Below are 19,123 nucleotides of genomic sequence, written 5' to 3' on the forward strand. Positions count from 1 at the left end.
GGAATTAGAATGTATTGTTACCGAGAACACATTTTCACTATACAAACAGAACTGTATCTGTGAGCTTCAAAGCTCTCCTGATGAAAGCTTTTGACAGGAAGTGATTGAGGTGCAAAAAAACCCGGTAATATTTACTTTGCACAGATTATTTGTTATTTTTGAATTTCTGTTGATCTTCTACATTAAATCATTTTTCGGTCGACACTACCTCTTCCCTCGCTGTCGCCCATTACCAAGGTCTCTGTCAAATGATATCCCGCAAAATGAAGCATTCGCCTCGGCACTCATTTCTATTCACATGCTCCATCACCCTAACACAGTGTGTTAATGGCCACATTTACGGCGACACCCAAGGCTTATGAGAAGGCTTGATGTGTGAATTGACATAATGTAAGCAAAGCAACACAAACACAAAACATTTCAGTTTATTTACATTTCGGAGACATTTATTTTCATACTTCAATGCTTTAAATTGATGGGAAACAAAGCTGCTTAAAGTACACTCGGTTGTTGCTAAAGCATAGCAAACATAGTGAGAATGACAGGCTATTCTAATGCTATTTGTAAACCATTTGCAAGCAATTTTTATTCAACACATAAATTGTGGACTTGTGGTCAAATTGTGGTCTTGAATACATAACATTTGATCACCACAATCTGAAGACAATTGCTGAGTTCTGGTGAAGGGTGCGGCTGTCTGGCTGTCTGGCTGTATATATGGATGGTATTTCTTAAACTGATGGAATCCTTCTAACTCAAATCACACACGGAAAAATCAGCTTCCATTACACAAGATAGTATTCTCAAAAGAGGCAATCATCAAGTCTTTAAAATGTTTGATCAGAGGTGGGTACTGTTTTATAGAATCAAGTTAGAACCAGAAAGATAGCTTTCTATTAAAAAGAGATCTCTCCAGTATAATGCCAGTCTGTATAATATACAGTCACCTAAAGGATTATTAGGAACACCATACTAATACTGTGTTTGACCCCCTTTTTCCTTTAGAACTGCCTTAATTCTACGTGGCATTAATTCAACAAGGTGCTGAAAGCATTCTTTAGAAATGTTGGCACATATTGATAGGATAGCATCTTGCAGTTGATGGAGATTTGTGGGATGCACATCCAGGGCACGAAGCTCCCGTTCCACCACATCCCAAAGATGCTCTATTGGGTTGAGATCTGGTGACTGTGGGGGCCATTTCAGTACAATGAACTCATTGTCATGTTCAAGAAACCAATTTGAAATGATTTGAGCTTTGTGACATGGTGCATTATCCTGCTGGAAGTAGCCATCAAAGGATGGGTACATGGTGGTCATAAAGGGATGGCTATGGTCAGAAACAATGCTCAGGTAGGCCGTGGCATTTAAACGATGCCCAATTGGCACTAAGGGGCCTAAAGTGTGCCAATAAAACATCCCCCACACCATTTGACCACCACCCATCAGCCTGCACAGTGGTAACAAGGCATGATGGATCCATGTTCTCATTCTGTTTACGGCAAATTCTGACTCTACCATCTGAATGTCTCAACAGAAATTGAGACTCATCAGACCAGGCAACATTCTTCCAGTCTTCAACTGTCCAATTTTGGTGAGCTCGTGCAAATTGTAGCCTCTTTTTCCTATTTGTAGTGGAGATGAGTGGTACCCGGTGGGGTCTTCTGCTGTTGTAGCCCATCCGCCTCAAGGTTGTGCGTGTTGTGGCTTCACAAATGCTTTGCTGCATACCTCGGTTGTAACGAGTGGTTATTTCAGTCAAAGTTGCTCTTCTATCAGCTTGAATCAGTCGGCCCATTCTCCTCTACCTCTAGCATCAACAAGGCATTTTCGCCCACAGGACTGCCGCATACTGGATGTTTTTCCCTTTTCACACCATTCTTTGTAAACCCTAGAAATGGTTGTGCGTGAAAATCCCAGTAACTGAGCAGATTGTGAAATACTCAGACCGGCCCGTCTGGCACCAACAACCATGCCACGCTCAAAATTGCTTGAATCACCTTTTTTTCCCATTCTGACATTCAGTTTGGAGTTCAGGAGATTGTCTGGACCAGGACCACACCCCTAAATGCATTGAAGCAACTGCCATGTGATTGCTTGATTAGATAATTGCATTAATGAGAAATTGAACAGGTGTTCCTAATAATCCTTTAGGTGAGTGTATAACCCCTTTTCCAAAAATGCTGGGACTCTGTGTAAAATGTAAATAAAAACAGAATGCAATGATATACAAATCATTTAAACTCTATACTCAATAGACAATAGTATAAAGACAACATATCCACTGTTGAAACTGAGACATTTTATTGTTTCTTGAAAAATATATGACCATTTTGAATTTGATGCCAGCAACACGTTTCAAAAAAGGACATAGGCAACAAATAGTTGTGTAATACTAAAAAACTAAACCTGGTGGGATATCACACAACTAATTTGGTCATTTGGCAAACTTCTGAAAACCATTGTCTGTGAACACAGTACGTTGCTGCATCCACAAATGCTAGTTAAAACTCTACCATGCAAAGAAACCAGATATAAACAAGATCCAAAACCGCTGACAGCTCCTCTGAGCTAGAGCTCATTGAAGGAGGACTGAGGCGAAGTGGAAAACTGTCCTGTGATCTGACAAATCAAAATTTTAAATACATTTTGGAAATCATGGACACCGCATCATCCGGACAAAAAAAGGAGAGGGACCATCTTGTTATCATCGCACAGTTGATAAAAAAAAACTGCATCCATGATCGTTTGGGGGTGCATTAGTGCACATGTCATGGTTGACACATGGCATGGGTGAACAATATATACAGGTTTTGGAGCAAAATATGCTGCCTTCCAGAATAAATATTTTTCCGGGAAGTTATCGCTTATTTCACCAAGACAATGTAAAACAACATTCTGCACGTATTACAACAGCATTGCTCCGTAGTAAAAGAGTTTGGGTGCTGAAAACATTTGGTACATTATGAAACGAAAAATACGACAAACGAGACCCTGAACTTTTGAGCAGATGAAATCCTATATCATGCAAGAATGGGAAAACATTTTGCTTACAAAACTGCAGCAATTGGGCCCCTCAGTTCCCAAATGCTTACAGAGTATTGTTAAAAGAAGAGGTGATGCAACACAGTGGTAAACATGCCCCTGTCCATACTTTATTTAAACATGTTGCTGGAATCAAATTCTACATGGGCATGTATTTTTCCAAAAACAATACATTTTTGCAATTTCAACATAGCGCTTACGCGGTCCATAAGAAAAAATATATAACACAATGAGATCATTATAATTAAAAAAAGATATATTTCAGACACTATCCCATTTCTGATAAAGGCCGTTGAAAAATGGCTGAACATACATTGGTTAAACGTTCTCCACGATAGGTAGCTCCGCCCACTCTCGTTGCTTTTGTTTGGTTCCACAATCTACTGGACGTCTAAAGAAAATCTCAAAATGCCGGGTGTCCCCTTGTAGCGAGGCTACACAACATCAACATCGCAGCCTTCCTTAACAGATCTTAAAGCAGGTGCACTTGAAGTCCCCTCGGACCCGAACATAGGTAATGACATCCAGGCCGTGACGGTTGGGGAACTGAAACTCCTTTCCATCAGGCAACTCCACTTCAAACATGTCTCCCATCAGCTTCAGGACGATCTTGACAAGTGGGTGGAGAGAGAAGAAGCCATTTGTTCACCCATTTGTAACACATTAGCTCTTACATACACATAATGTCCCCGGGGCCTCCATTCAATTCGCAACACATCAGCAGTACAGATGTAACAGCCCACAGAGCAGCCCAAGCATTCCATGGCCAGGAGACATAATGAAGGACCACCCAGCAGTCCCTGCTCAATAACACAAGCACTGTCACGATGCAGTGTTTGTGTATATGTTGACTGACACCCCCCATGGCCCATTCTGGGGCCACCTTCTGGCCGTGACATTCCCCTCACCTTGACCAATGAGCCCCTCTGGAGGTTCAGATGTTTCTCTCGCTGCTCGGCACCCCAGCAGCCGCCATCCTTTGAGTTGCACACCAGCGTTGCTTCGCCGGTGTCATTGGGAAAACGTGGGTTGAAATGCAGAGCCAGGTTGTTGGTGTCAGAGCCAAGGTCGATTTGGAACCTGCGTATGTGCAATGGGAAATCACATGACAAACCGTTCCACAATTCTTAATGAGTGGAATGTCGGAATTCCCTGTAACCTTCATTTGTTCACTCCACACCAATACCGAATTGTTATCTGGTTAGTTTCCTTTTTTTTTTAGCAGAAGGTTGTGGAACCAAACTGTTTGTTTAATTGATGTGATGGGTCAGTCGGTGGTTTTCAAAATGAACCAGCTAAAGTGTACAAACCTCTCTGCATCATGCATAATCTTCCCCTTCACTTGGACACGATCGCCAGCATGCAGCTCCACATTCTTCAGTTCCAGCTCCTAGGCAGAAATAGCGAGTATCTTTCATTAGAAGTCAAAACGGGATTGTCTCTTAAATTGTCACGTTCGGTTTGCTTCATGTTTTTCAAACGATTTAATCCCCGGCTTTTGATCCTCACTGAAATCACAGTTTACAGTCCCTCAGACAATGTTTTCAACACAGTCGAGGGTCTGATCCTGTCAGCGAAGGTACCCAGCAACACAGACGTCTACTACAAAGAGTTTGATGAGACTTTGTAGTGAACTTGTACATTTCAAAGCTTATAGGATATGTAGCTGTGTCAATAAAAGCATCCGCACAAGCATTAAACTAAAGGAGACTTACCATTGGGGAGGGCATGTTGTGTGAATCTGTCTTGTTTGAGTTGCAGCCTGGAGTTGGATGGGATTGGATGAGACAAGTGAGGCCTGTTTTCTGAGGTACTCTAGAGACGGTATGGTGTTGAGTTTAAACTCTCCTTTTATGTCTACGGCCCCACCACTGACAAATCAATTTCTTGAGGAGCATCTGACCAGATGATGCAAGACTATTTCTGGGTTAACCAAGATTACTTGTTGATAAGCGTGACAAGCCTTACATGCTAATGATTAAATTCAGAGATGTTTGACCACCTTGATGATTCAAGGAGAAACTACACGGTCGGGGTGGTTTCAAATCCATCGCATGCTAACATTTTGGCTCACCTTTTCCTGTCTTACCTGACTCTCAAACACTGTTCAAGCCTCTTCCAGAAAGGATCTTGCCTGTGCCACTTGTTTAATAAAAACAGTGGACTAAAGAAGGTATTTTACTGTTCTTCACCAATCCAGTCACTCACACCCAAAACCCTGATCTGTGGTCAAAGTCTCTGTTTGATCAACAATCAGCTATTTAAATGCAAATCTGTTGAGTGACATCATCTCTTTTCCACACAGACAGGCCTGTACCGTGTTACAACAGGACTGTGATTCAATCAAACCCAACAGAGCAATGTTCACAGTGCCAAGTCTTCATTTCTTTGTAAAGGTTAAAGCTTTTCACCACTGTAATCGTTCGGTCCTTTGCCTAATCTGCTTAGTTTACCCTGATTCAGTCCAAGATCTTAGTCTCATCCAGTTAAAATTACCTAAACATGCACCTCTTTGGGTCTTTCCTCCTTATAGTTTGCCCCACCTAGAATCTACTGGAATCAACTACAACAAACAGTTAGCCCTTATGGATACTTCTGAAGACACAGACCCTAACACATTTACTGACACCTGTTCACTGTGTTTCTGCCAGGTTGTCCTGTTGTTGACTTTATCTACATGTTAGAAACGTGTTGTTGTCCTACTGTATAGTTTTATCTTGTCCTCTTCCAGGTCCGTGTTTTGCATGTGTTGTTGACCTACTGTATAGTTTTATATTGTCCTCTTCCAGTGTTTTGCATGTGTTGTTGTCCGGCTGAGTTGCCTGTGTCTTTCTGTTATAGTTTAGAGGCGTCTCTTTTTGTGGTTAGTTTTAATGTATTTTGGTTCCTGTGCTGTTTGTATGTGTCTGTTGTCTGTGTCTGTTCTCTGTGTGTGCTGTCTGTGTCTTCTGTCTGTGTTGTCTCTTTTTATCTAATCCCAACACTCCTTCTCTACAGGAGGCCTTTTCACTCCAGCCAGGCCGTTATTTTATTTGGGAAGTTGTTCTTAGTTGACTTGCAAGGTAAAATAAAGGTAAAAAAAAAAAAAATGTGCATAGAGGCGCAGGTGCTAACACCAATAAGAGACAGGCATGTCCAGTGGCCAAGAGCATCAGCTTCATGGAATTGACCCACCCACCCACCCTTTAATTTATCCAATGCATCGAATAACATAGTGTCATTCTGAACAATGAAATTCTTGTGACATAACACACTACATCTTCACACTAAGAGAAAATATATCAAGCAAAACTATAGCAAAAATGTACATAATAACGTAAACTAACAGCAATTTTAATGAGTGTAGAATGGGGCATATGAACAATATGGGTAGAAATAATATATATTATGAATATATGTAATATGCCTAAAATATTATAATGTACATTGAATGTACATAGAAAAATATTAGAGCATTTGAAATGTTCATGCCTTGTGGCCTGAGGAAAAAAAAAAAGTATGAGTCTTGAAGTGCGTACCCTGATGCTCCAGTACCATCTACCACACGGCAGCAGTGTGAACTGACCATAGCCCGGGTGACAGTAATGAATGATCCGGGCTTTCCTGAGGCGCCGTGTATGGTAGATGGCTGGCACGGAGGGTAGACGGCTGCCGATGTCACATTCTGCAGACACCACCCTCTGGAGGGCCATGCGATCAACAGCGCAGCAGCTGCTGTACCAGGCAGTAATGCAGCCTGAGAGGATGGGTTTTTGCAGGCATGCTTAACTTCTTGAGTCTCCTCAGGAACTATAGTTGCTTTTGGGAAGTTTTCACTCCTGAGTCTGCTTTCCTGGACCAGGTGAGGTCATCTTTGTTGAACACACTGAGTGACTGTAAGTCGGAGACTCTCCACTTCAGCTCCATGGACGTGTGTGGGGGCATGACCACCTCTCTGCCGCTTCCTGAAGTCCACGATCATCTCCATAGTCTTCCAGACGTTGAGAGAGAGGTTGTTGTCCTGACCCACCCATCCAGCCAACCCTCCAATCAGACAACTGCTGACCCACCCAGCCAACACTCCCATCAGACGACAGACCCGCCCACCCAACCAACCCTCCAATCAGACGACTGACCCAACCACCTAGCCACCCACCCGCCAAACCATCCAATTTTAATTTCCTGTTGTTGCTTGCTCTTTCTGGGTATCTGTACAAGCAAATAATTGCCTCCTTGACAACTGCTGACTGACTGACAGAGATATAGATGATGAGCAATACAGGGAGAGACATGGGGAGAGGCAAAGAGAGAGAGAGAGTATGGGAGATGTAGTGGCCCGGCTTTACATTGTCATGCACCAGTTACCTGTTCATCTTTACTGTTTCACTGGTGTCACTGATTGCAAAGCCTTCATGATTTATTAGTATTTTTATTATTACTGTAGATTCAACTGCAATGTATATTTTAATGTCCTAAAACCCTGTTGTAACATCAAATAAATTATGATTTTGTAGTAGCATGTAGCAAATGCGTTCTGATCAAATTCATCAGGGATTACATTCAGTTAAATCATGCACCACTGCGTAAAAAATGTTTTTAGAATTTAACGAAGTGCCTCATTCACATTTCAGCCAGTACCGCTCTGGGAATAGGTGACTTGGTAATGAATTTGCAAATTAAACCAAAAAATAACATCAGCTATGTGCTTGTGTCAACGCATTTTTTACGATCTCGGGTTAAATTTGCATTACGTGTTACTTGCATAGCATACAGTACCTTGTACATCAAACCTACTTTAGCATGAACGTAATTAGCCACGCTTGATTGCACCTCTGAGGAGCGGAGTCTAAAGCAGAAAATTAGCAGAAAATATTCAATGTAATTCTTTAGAGAATAAGCACGGTCCATGAATAAATGATATTTTTTGGGATTGTTTTTCACACAGTACAAAGAGTGAAAACGGTGTCAAATTCTTTCAATTCTATAAATTATAAATAACATTAAATAAAAAAGTTAATGTTACTAATTTTCCCATTTAAAAAGTGTGGTTTAGTAAACTTTCTTAGTTCACCTGACTGTTGTCAGTCCTTTGACAATCCCACCAGGACGTTTCCAAGGTGTGAACCAAATGAGAACTCTTTGCATCAGCGTTCCCAGTCTAGTGCAGCACATATCTATGTAACTGTTGTCTAGAGGCATCCATCACAGTACCCAGAGCCGCTTCGCTGCGTTGTCAGCTCAGGTTCTGCGGTGCAGTTTGCTTGGCAGCCCAGGACGACTTCCTGCCGGGTAACAACATCAAACTTTATCGGCGACTGCTGAAAAGCGTGTCTCTCTGTCCCTCATGAGTGGACTATTCTGTGCGTTTGTTTCAGTGTTATTGTTTTGTTTCTATTGCGGATCCCGCCTGTTTTCTTTCTTCGATTCGTCCTCTCCTCCACCCTGCACCTTTCCTCTTTCCCCCTCCCATCCACCAGCAAAACGCCTCTTCGGTTCGTACAAGACCAGGCACTGATACTTAGAAAGCATCTAAGATTTGAAGCGCTGCTCCTGGATCCTTTTAGCCAGATAATACTGAATTGATTCCACTGACAAAGGTGGAACAGCATTACTTCTTTGAGACACTTATGAATATTGGCCTAGAACGTTACTTTAATTAACAGTTTTTTCCTTTCCCTGTTTGAATAACTCCTCTTGGCTGTTTGTTTTTCTTAATTTGAGAAGGATAAATAGTGGTACCTAAATATTCAAAAGACCCGCAGATAGTTGGATAGTAAATGTGTCTTTTAGTTTATTGCTTTAGTTTATGTCCCCAGGAGGGTTACTTGGTCTACAATATAAATGTTTTTTTTTTTTATATTAGCCCAGGAGTGAAGCCAAACATGTTCTGAGGGAAAACATGGGAATTCAGTTTTATTATGTGAAAAGGAATTGCTCTCCAGATCTATTCAGTGATGAAATGGGCTTGTTTACATTATGTAAATTGGAGCGCACATATCTAAAGCTGTTTATTTTCATTGCAACTAATTTCAACGCTACAGGAAAAAAACCAAGTGATTTATTTGAAATAATCCTATGACCTTAGGGTGCTATAAGTACTTGGCCAATACTGGCTTCCCAACTGTTTCGTTTTATTTGGTGTGTTTCTTTGCAGAGTGTATGCTCAACAGAGCTGTCAGTGTCTTGTCTTGATTCTTTGCTTTGCTTTGGCAGGCTGTTGCTGGTGTCTGAGAAGGTGAGGACCAAAGAAGTGTCAACTACAAAGTCTGGCCGGCCATCATGACGTTGACGAATTAGAATAAATGGGTTCAGCAAACGTTAGGCATGCCAAAAATCAACTGTCTGGTACATTAAGAGGGTTGACCAGGTAGACCAAGGCAGAACTCTCTGGTGGATAACTGAAGAATGCTCCTGACACGATAAAGAAAATAACAACTGTCCTACAGATCAGTAACACTGGAGACTGAAACGTACTGTTGTTTGGACTATTTCTTGCTCTTGGTTTTCCATGGATAGAGACAACCTAGCCTCCCAAGACCCCAGATCCCTTAAAGCAGTGAGAGTTGAGCTACAGCACCAGTGAACTTTTCATTCTCCTTACCGCTACCAAGTTGCATTTCTGCTAATAAACACCTCCAGGTCTGTCAACAGGGACTCGTGCCTGTGTTCCGGGCCCCATCTGTCATTGAATTAAATTACAAAATATATATTCGGGCATTGTCAAGTCATTTGAATACGAATTTGTTTCATGATTCTGTAAGGTATTTTTAGGATGGAACATTCTGCGACCATGGGGATGTGACCACAGGGATGTGACCACAGGGATGTGACCACAGGGATGTGACCACGGGGATGTGACCACGGGGATGTGACCACGGGGATGTGACCACAGGGATGTGACCACGGGGATGTGACCACGGGGATGTGACCACGGGGATGTGACCACGGGGATGTGACCACGGGGATGTGACCACGGGGATGTGACCACGGGGATGTGACCACAGGGATGTGACCACAGGGATGTGACCATGGGTCTTGTCAGCTAGCAACATCCAAGATGTAGGTGGTTAAAACAACTCTGCTTGATTTCAAAATGTAAAAACAAAACATTGTAATTAACCTCAGAGGAAAAGAAATATGAGGAAATGTTCCAGTGCAGAGACAGACTGAACATTAGTGTTCATTATATACATAATACAAAATATATATATGTGCATATATTAATATACATATATATATATATTTTATATATATATATCATGAAACTTAGATTCTATGCTGATTCCGTTGAGGGAATTAGGTTCAATCAATCCGCAAGAAACACATGCATGCTTTTGTTACTGGGTTATTTACTACACTGTCTTTGCATTTCAGTGGAACATGAAGGACTTAGAACATCTTATTCACTTTGCAATTAATGATCAGCAAGAGAGCTTAAAACAAAATCACTGATGTTCCCTTTGAGGTTTAAATGTTACCTGTCAAAATTTCATTGAAGTCTAGTCAGTAAGCAAGGAAGACATATTAGAAGTCGGTACATGACGAATGACCAGCCAGGAAGGATAACACTACCATCACCAACCCAGGCAAACGCTCTTCTAAATGTAATTGTAAAAATCATAGCATTTAATTATTTAGCCTCAGTGAAAAAACTGAGCAGGCCCTTGACATGGAGGGGAATGTACAATACACATGACAAAAGCTGGATACTGTAGGCAGCAGACAGTAGGCAACAGGATAATAACATATTATTACATTGTTATGTATCAATAATTCAGTAAGGCCAGGCAAGTTTATTTGTGTAACACATTTTATCCACACTGGCATTTCAAAGTGCTTTACATTGTTAGACCCCCCCCCCCCCCCCCCCCCCCCCCAAAGAAACAGCTGGCACACTAGAAATACATTTAGCATAAAAGATCAATCATGTCTTTTATAATGTCTTTATTCCTCATTCTGCATGATGGTGGATTGCTAGGTCATTATCAATGTTATTTCTCTGTGTAAAATACTTTCAACCTTACAGATAATTACAGTTGCTTCTATTTCACTACACTCCATCTCTAACTTCACATCTAGTTTTATGTCTGTTGTCGTTCTATTAATATTATTTCACACCGAGAAGCAAAGGTCATCCAAAAAGTATTATAGACAAAAAACTCAAGTATTGAACAGTTTCATACCTTTATTTCTTGATGGAAAAGATTGTGAATGGGTGAAGTGAAATTGCAGTTGTACAGTTGTTAAGACTTTCAGAAGGCAATGTCAAAGTTCAAATTAAGTTCCAAAATGAAACATGGCTAATTGAATTGATCTAAAACCCTGGCTCAATTGCAGTGAATAAGATCCCTCTGATTAAGTATAGTATCAGCTGTTACGAGCCTCTATCGCCTTTGTGTGCTTTAGAGAATCAGACGCTTGAGAAAAGAACGAATTCTAGTCATATTTCAACCAGTGTCAGTGGAATAGAATATCTTTCTTGCTCAGCTTTTAACATCATTGGAGGATGGAATCAGAATCTGCCTTTAGAATCCTCAAAGAATTCATAAGCTACTGACAATGTTAGGATGGAATTATGGTGCATGTTTAAAATCCCCAACGTGTTGGACAGTGAGTCAAACTGAATCAGGCCATTATTATTTCACGCCCGCACCCACAACATCTCATATAAGCAGAATAACAGAGATCCTACTGGCATTGCGTTGCAGCTTTTTATTGAAAAATATTCCATTGAAGAATGTGAAAGTCATTTATTTATTGTTAGGTCTATATGTTATTTAGTGGTCCCATTTTAGGCATTTCTCTTTTTAAATACATATTATTTCAAGGCGCTTTTTTCTTCAAGACTGTAGTGTTCCTCAATTAATTTTGTGTGAGACTATAAAACGGACATCAAAATCCAAACACTACAGCTACAAAATGTATATATAGATCTTTACCACATCTATTGTCTATGTAGTGTATTGAGTATTTTAAGTACTATATTCTGGACATTTCATATTCAAACGCAACATAAACAAAACACTTTTTTTTCTGCTTAGTTGGTGTCTATACTCTGTCTATGCTATGTATCTATACTCTGTCTATACTATATGTCTATACTCTGTCTATACTATATGTCTATACTCTGTCTATACTATATGTCTATACTCTGTCTATACTATATGTCTATACTATATGTCTATACTCTGTCTATACTATATGTCTATACTATATGTCTATACTATATCTCTATACTCTGTCTATACTATATGTCTATACTCTGTCTATACTATATGTCTATACTATATGTCTATACTATGCTGCACAATGTTAAAGCCTTCCAGGCTAAACATTAGACAGGTTGTATCTCAAGGGATAGGTTTAATGGTACCTTCATCTTCTAACTACAACACAGTGCCATTCTATCTTGTTCTCTCTCTCTCTTTCTCTCTCTCTCTTTCTCACCCGCTCTCATTCTCTTCATCTCTCCCACTCTCTATCTGTCATATTTCTCTCTCTCTTTCTCTCTCTCTCTCTTTCTCACCCTCTCTCTTTCTTCATCTCTCCCACTCTCTAGCCGCCATAATTTCTCTCTCTCTCTCTGTCTCTTTCCCTCCTTGGAATGGGTGATATTTAAAGAATGGGTAGGTTTTTTTGAATTGCAGGTGCTTCCCTGAAACGCCACTTGCAGTCTCTATACAATTAATGACCAGACAGCCGACCTCAAAGGGAGGTTAAAATCTGGCCCACAGACGATCATCTGGTGCCCTTGGGTCCTCTTGCTGGGAAGGTGCGTCCATTTTGTGCCGAGTATGTTTAAACCATGTGCAGGATTGATACGACTGTTTGTGCTGTTTCTTCTGGTTCTCTTGCTTTGTGGAGGCTTTTCTTTTCACAGCTGATCCTTTTTAAAGTACAGGTGTTGTCCCAGGAGTCTGGCAGTTCACCTTAACTTTATATCAGGAACAGCCAGCTACTGTACTAATCTGGGTGGTAAGGAGACATGTCACACAGGGATGGGGGTCTGTGGATGCAGTATGGGGGGGGGGGCTGCCAGCAAGGCAGAGGGTGGATTATGACTGTTACAGACCAGTGGGAGTCATTGCACTCTTCAGCAGTAGGTGTTGATGGGTAGAGGGTAAGGTGATGATTTGTATAGGGTTGGTTGGTGTTGGGTAGAGGGTAGAGGGTTGGGTGGTGTTGGGTAGAGGGTAAGGTGGTGATGTGTATAGGGTTGGTTGGTGTTGGGTAGAGGGTAAGGTGGTGATGGGTATAGGGTTGGTTGGTGTTGGGTAGAGGGTATAGGGTTGGGTGGTGTTGGGTAGAGGGTTGAGTGGTGTTGGGTAGAGGGTAAGGTGGTGATGGGTATAGGGTTGGTTGGTGTTGGGTAGAGGGTAGAGGGTTGGGTGGTGTTGGGTAGAGGGTTAGACTTGACAAAAACTCAAGTCTCTTTCTGTATTGCTCTCTGTCTCCATGTTTCCATTCATCACTGTGTCTCTACTTCTCATTATCCATCTCACAGACTTTTCAACAAGGATAGTGAGTCAGAATTGACACAATTAGCTTTCATCCATCTATGGCTAATGGTGGAGGCCCCCAGGGCAGAGCAGAGCTATACTATCCGATATACCCACCCGCCAAACACCTTCTGAAGGACTGGATCGCTCCCTCTCTCTGAAACAATTTGAAATGGCTCCTATACGGTACAGGAGATCAGGCTGCTGTCAATCACATGGGAATGAAAGGAAAGAGCTGGTTTTCTATCTCCTGAATGGCACCGTGATATTACTGAATATAACAGCAGGGGGGTGTGTGAAGTGACACGCCAGTGCTTAGCATTGCTCCTACTGTGTGTCACACGGTCCTACCATGATAGAAAATCAGAAAAATTATTCCGCACAAATAATATGCTTTAAGATAATTTGTAATCTAGCCCAAATGGATCTAAAAAGACAAAACAAATTGTGCCTGAAAAAAAAGAATAACGGTTGTCACTTTTGCCGTACCGCGTAAGCGGAGCCGGTCAAGAGCGAATGTCTCTTATTGAGTGACTAACTGGCTGATAACCCCTTGTTAAATAACGTAGTGGTAGACAAAAACTTTGCTGCCTACAACCTTCAGTAGCTACGTTATAGTAAGCCTAAAATAAAACTATGGTTATATTGCAACTATTTCTGGTGGATTTTCAAAATACGCCAAAGCTTAATGGTGTCTAGCGGCATATTCAAACTTGACATGATGTTAATGCGTTACAAAATCATCTAATGTCAAGATGCTATACCGACACTAGCCAAAACAATTGCCCCGTGGCATTGTGGTTAAAGACACAGTCCCACACGTGGGAGACCCAGGTTTGAATCCATTGAAGGCTACACTGGCTTCACTTGCGGGCCGGCTGAACTAGGCTTGCCTGGTTCCTTTTCTCCTTTAATAAAACTTGGACTATAGTAATTATTTAAATAATGTGCTACACTTACAACTCAGCTCTCAACTCTGTCTTTTTTCCTCCTTCTTTCTTTTTATCTTTCTCAGTCTCAGTTCAATGGAACTGTGTTCACATTGCCAAAGGAAGTCAAAAAACAAACATCAATATTAAACAAGCAAATGTATGTATTGAAAAAAATTACAAACAAATTTAGAGAACAGACATTAACAGCAACCTTACACACAATATTGAAAACAAAACAAAAACATTTATATTGTATTAAAAGCTGGATATTTTGGGTCCTGGATGCTGTGGCAAATTAAACCATGGAGCACAGGTTTCTTCTGTGGAGGATTCCTTAAGTCTGTTTAGTCTTGGATTTCATGGTACACGGCCACTGCCACGAAATGGAGAGAAAATGTTTCCAGCAAAAAAACTGCATGATCAATTGAACATTTTATATTTTAACTTCTGACAGTTTCATAATGTTTTAACTTCCTCCTTTCAGAGTCGTCTTTGACTTGTATTTTTCTAAATGTGTCCCTAACTAACCAATGAGACCAGAACGAAAGTATTTTCCCCTGCAGAAATCAGCGTTTTCTCAGTTATGGGCAAGCTTAACATTGCTATTACGTTAAAGTGGTGAAATTCCCTTAACAAAATAGAAAATAAAGTTAAACTCCTAATCACCTCAAAATGCTCTAGTGTCTATCCAGTCCTCCAAAAGGGTCTCTGTTTTTTCCAGTCCCCAAAGCTGAAACAAATTGTTCGGCTGTGACAGTTATCACTGGTTCAATCAAAACGACAGTGCTTCTCTTTAGGCTTTTTAAAAGAAGGCTTCTGTGACTCTACTGGGTACAGTCACAGCCCCATCGCTCCCACACACACCACCCCACCCCTAACCAAAACCCTTCACCCCCACTTAAAACCCTCCACCACCACCCAAATCCCTCCCTGCTAATTCAGGGGCATTTGCAGCAGCTGTGGTGATGCCATGGCAGAAAGGGAGAGTGAATTCATTTTGGGTTCTGTAATAGTCCTATAGCGCTAGTTAGGGACCGAGGCGGAATCCCTTTCATCTCTGAGCTCACTGCAAATTGATGAAAAACTGTCAACATTCTCGGGAGATGACGGCTACCGTCGGAAAATAACCCATAGCATTCCCTTACGGACCCCAAAAAAATAAAGTACATGCGGTAAAAACGAAAGAAAACCCTGCGAGTCAGCAAACCTTCGCCAGGCTTGATGTCACATTAATACCACACTGCAATGGCCCCCCGAACGTAGAGTCTCACAAGGCCTTGAAAACAGAGGTGACCGTGTTGTGGAATGGCAGAGTCAAAAGGCTGATGCGCTGTTGCAACTGTTGCCCTCAGCCTTACTCCCCATCTGGTTCACATCACGTCGGGTAACAAAGAAAACAGGCTAACCAGAGTTAGCGTGTGTCCCGAATGGATCGATGTTGCCTTCATAGTGCATGGCTTTTTGATAAGGGCTCGCAGCCGTCTGGTAAGGAGTAGTGCTACATGGAGGGAAGTGGTTTGAGGAGTTTGCTGCCATTTGAGCCACAGGCTTGGTCGTCCCCTTAAGCATGATTTGTCACTATAACCTCCTTCCCCCCACAGCCTACACAGGAGAGCTATAAAGCTCCATACACACTGACTTACACATGAAGACACGTAAAAGCTATTTCTAACCATTTTAGCACCCTTGTTAAGTAAGGGATAACGACCTTCTGTATGTTACCTTGGAAATAATGGACGAGCCCACAGGATGAAGCTTAACCAAAATATAATGAACCGAAGGGTTGTGGCGGTGCCTGTAGCAACCAAAGACTGAGATATCATAATGCCTTCTAAAATATGTAACATAAACAAGTACATATCATTTTTACTAGGAAATGGTTCTTCATTTGGTCATTTGCTCCTTTTAAATCTATAGATCGATCAAATTGTCCCACTCAAATTGTCCCACAGATGTACATAACGGTTTCACTAGAGAAGCCCATAAAACCTAATCCGCATTTTAACTTTTTCAGGGGGTGGGGGGGTGGGTAAAACCCACAACAGCATAAACACACGTGGGGGGTTGCACAGTAGACCATTTAACAAATCAAATCTATGCATGCAGTCTGGGGACAAGGTTATCCAAACAACAGACAGGTAGGACTATTTTTTAAACAACAATATACAATACAAAGCAGGACTTTCAGCTGGTTTTCGAAAACTTCTGAATCTGCTATTTTGCAGCCATTTTGGATTCGGATGATCAGACTTGTGTCCCATAATGTTGGTGCTCCTCCATCTTGGAGGAGGCAGACGTCAGGGTTGCCAGATTTTAGTGACTGTATACCGCACAATCACCCGAAGACTCAACAAAAAAAACAGCCCAAACACCATTGTTTCTATACCACCCTATCTGTTAATCAACCCAGCCAAGGTCATTTTTGCCCGCCAACTGTCATTAAAAATAGCCCAATTGTGTTAGACACTTTCCCATCTGGCAACACTGGCAGTGCCTCGCCGTCTCCACCATTTCACTGCGGCTTCTCTTTAGCTCTCTGCTAACTCTTGATAATAATGACTACTACATTTGTGGAAACCTCTGGAGCAAGGAACTGATCACTGTCGGACTGCTGTGCGGTTTGGTCTTCTGTACTGTGCAGGGGTGAAAACAGAAAGCTTGTGTGTTGGTGGAGGAATTCACTAGCCATCCAACTTCGGTAGCATTGCTGTTGGGGAACGGAATGGCAGTTATATTCTGTCAACGTAGCTCAAATGCTTACAGCTGGCAGCCCTGGGTTCAAATACTGTTGAAATCTTTTAAAAACTGTCAGCATCTGCCTTGAGCAGACAAAGTTTACGGACGGGCAGTTTTCTTTCTAGTTCAAATTCCGTTCATTTCACAGGCAAGCTCTACCAAGCACTGATCAAGTGTTTTTCAACTATTTCTAATGGTATTTGAACCCATGTCTTGTTGCTGGGGGGTTTTGTATTCATTCCCCTGCTCTCCCTTCACTGAGGCGGGCATTGAAGCCCGGACAAAAAGGTCACCGGCTGTAAGAATGTCTGTGACAGCACGGCTCAATGACATAACCTTCAGCAAACAACAGACTTCTGGCCTGGTAATGTTAATGTCCCCCTGGTCCACCCATCGCCTTCATTCCGCAGGTGACGTCAGTGGCAGAGTTTCATTAAACATGAGTGTGACATGTCCCCCCACTTTCTGAAAATTGAATTTTTTCCCATTCACTTTTTATCAACAGAACTGTATTATAAAAGAAGCTAAAACTCTGCGCTTCAGAACGATGCAGAGGCAGGATGGTAATTCATAATTCAGACTGGCTTTTGGACTCTGCGCAGGCACTTAGCTTTGAGGTAGTTGCTGGAAAGGTCATGCGCACGGTGCTGGTTACCGTAGTGTCACCAGCCAAGAAGAGACATAAGTTAGGTATTTTGCAATGTGAGTGCTACAGCTAGCTAGCTATGAGACATTACAAGATAGCAAGCTAAATAGCTAGCTTAATAGTTGATCTCTTGAGAAGTTTGCAAACGTTACATGTAGTTACCTACATAGGTAGCTACATTTGACATTTCAACCTAATGTGGATCTTATAGATCAAACATGGCCATCAGGTTCTGCAGGTGTCAATGTAGGTCAAGCTGTTCATTTCATATACTGTACTGCCTTTTGGCAGGATCACACGGTGACCGTGACAGAGTTCCTTGTAACGGGCATGATCAGACAGCCAGGGAGAAAAGGTCACCCGTGGAGCTGAGGTGAAATGTTGAGGCATAGTAGTAGCCTATAAAAGTGGTTAGCTTAATGTCTTGAATGTTATTATTATTTATTAGCAGAACCAGACCATTTTTGAGTCAACCAGTCTAGTCATGCCAGAGGGTTGTGGGAGGTGAGGTCGTGAAATTCAAGAACAGTACAGGCAAAATGTACATATAGATCACATACATATCAGTCATACACACTGAAATACAGAGGTCTGTATAGTAACTTTTCACTAAGAGCACAGACAATATCTGAATTAAGTAATATTAAATGAAATGGCTGAAGGCAGTGTTTTTTATGTTTATTCTAGCAGAATCAAAGAGATGTTGTGTTTTTTTTTACTTTATGTTAGATGGTAACTTGCATGTCTATTACATGGTGGGTCTTGATCGGTCCTGGTCAGTCGCTGGATGGGAGGTCAGATCCTGCTGAAAGTGATGTTGGAGGGCCAGTAGGGGGCGCCCTTTCCTCTGGTCTAAAGATAAAATCCAAATGTCCGACAGCAGTAAAGTGGACATTGCCCAGAAGAGGATTCCATCTTTAAATGGCAAATTAAACGGGTGTCCTGATTCTCTGAGGTAAGACATCTCCATTTACCTTATTCATCCCCTCTCTATCCCTGTAAAACTAAAATAAAACATACTATATGTAGATTATGTATCGAATCAACAGTGTTAGGTAAATAACTGAAATGTGAATGTAATTTCCCCCTTCTCTAATACCTTAGCAAACCACTTTTTTGACTTCAGTAGTAGTTTCAAAGCCATTTACAGTATTAATGTCCCAGTGACAAACGTCTAATTTTGAAGTCAATCTGCAGTGAACCCACCACAAACATGTCAATATTTTCTCGAACCATTGTGCACCCTTGAAATATCTATGACCATGAAAAACTAAGCTTGACTGATC

The 19,123-nt window shown here is 41.5% G+C and overlaps 1 protein-coding gene and 1 long non-coding RNA gene across 4 annotated transcripts in view; one reads left to right on the forward strand and one right to left on the reverse strand.

The window, feature by feature from the left end:
• Window positions 1-9,731, forward strand: part of LOC105016605 — a 154,146-nt gene extending 144,415 nt beyond the window's left edge. For all 3 annotated transcript variants that reach the window (XR_003777155.1, XR_002198002.2, XR_002198001.2), the window contains one exon: window positions 9,238-9,731. This is a non-coding gene — a long non-coding RNA (uncharacterized LOC105016605). The remainder of the gene's footprint in view (window positions 1-9,237) is intronic.
• LOC105016609 (galectin-2-like) lies at window positions 3,164-6,216 on the reverse strand. Its single transcript, XM_020054986.3, has 4 exons — window positions 4,761-6,216; window positions 4,356-4,435; window positions 3,954-4,125; window positions 3,164-3,654 (listed from the first exon to the last, which is right to left on the reverse strand). The coding sequence occupies exons 1-4, from the start codon at window positions 4,773-4,775 to the stop codon at window positions 3,508-3,510; spliced, it is 414 nt and encodes a 137-aa protein (XP_019910545.1). The 5' UTR covers window positions 4,776-6,216; the 3' UTR covers window positions 3,164-3,507.
• Window positions 9,732-19,123: the final 9,392 nt, after the last annotated feature.

This window comes from Esox lucius, chromosome 16 (assembly GCF_011004845.1).
Source record: "Esox lucius isolate fEsoLuc1 chromosome 16, fEsoLuc1.pri, whole genome shotgun sequence".
Lineage (NCBI taxonomy): Eukaryota > Metazoa > Chordata > Actinopteri > Esociformes > Esocidae > Esox > Esox lucius.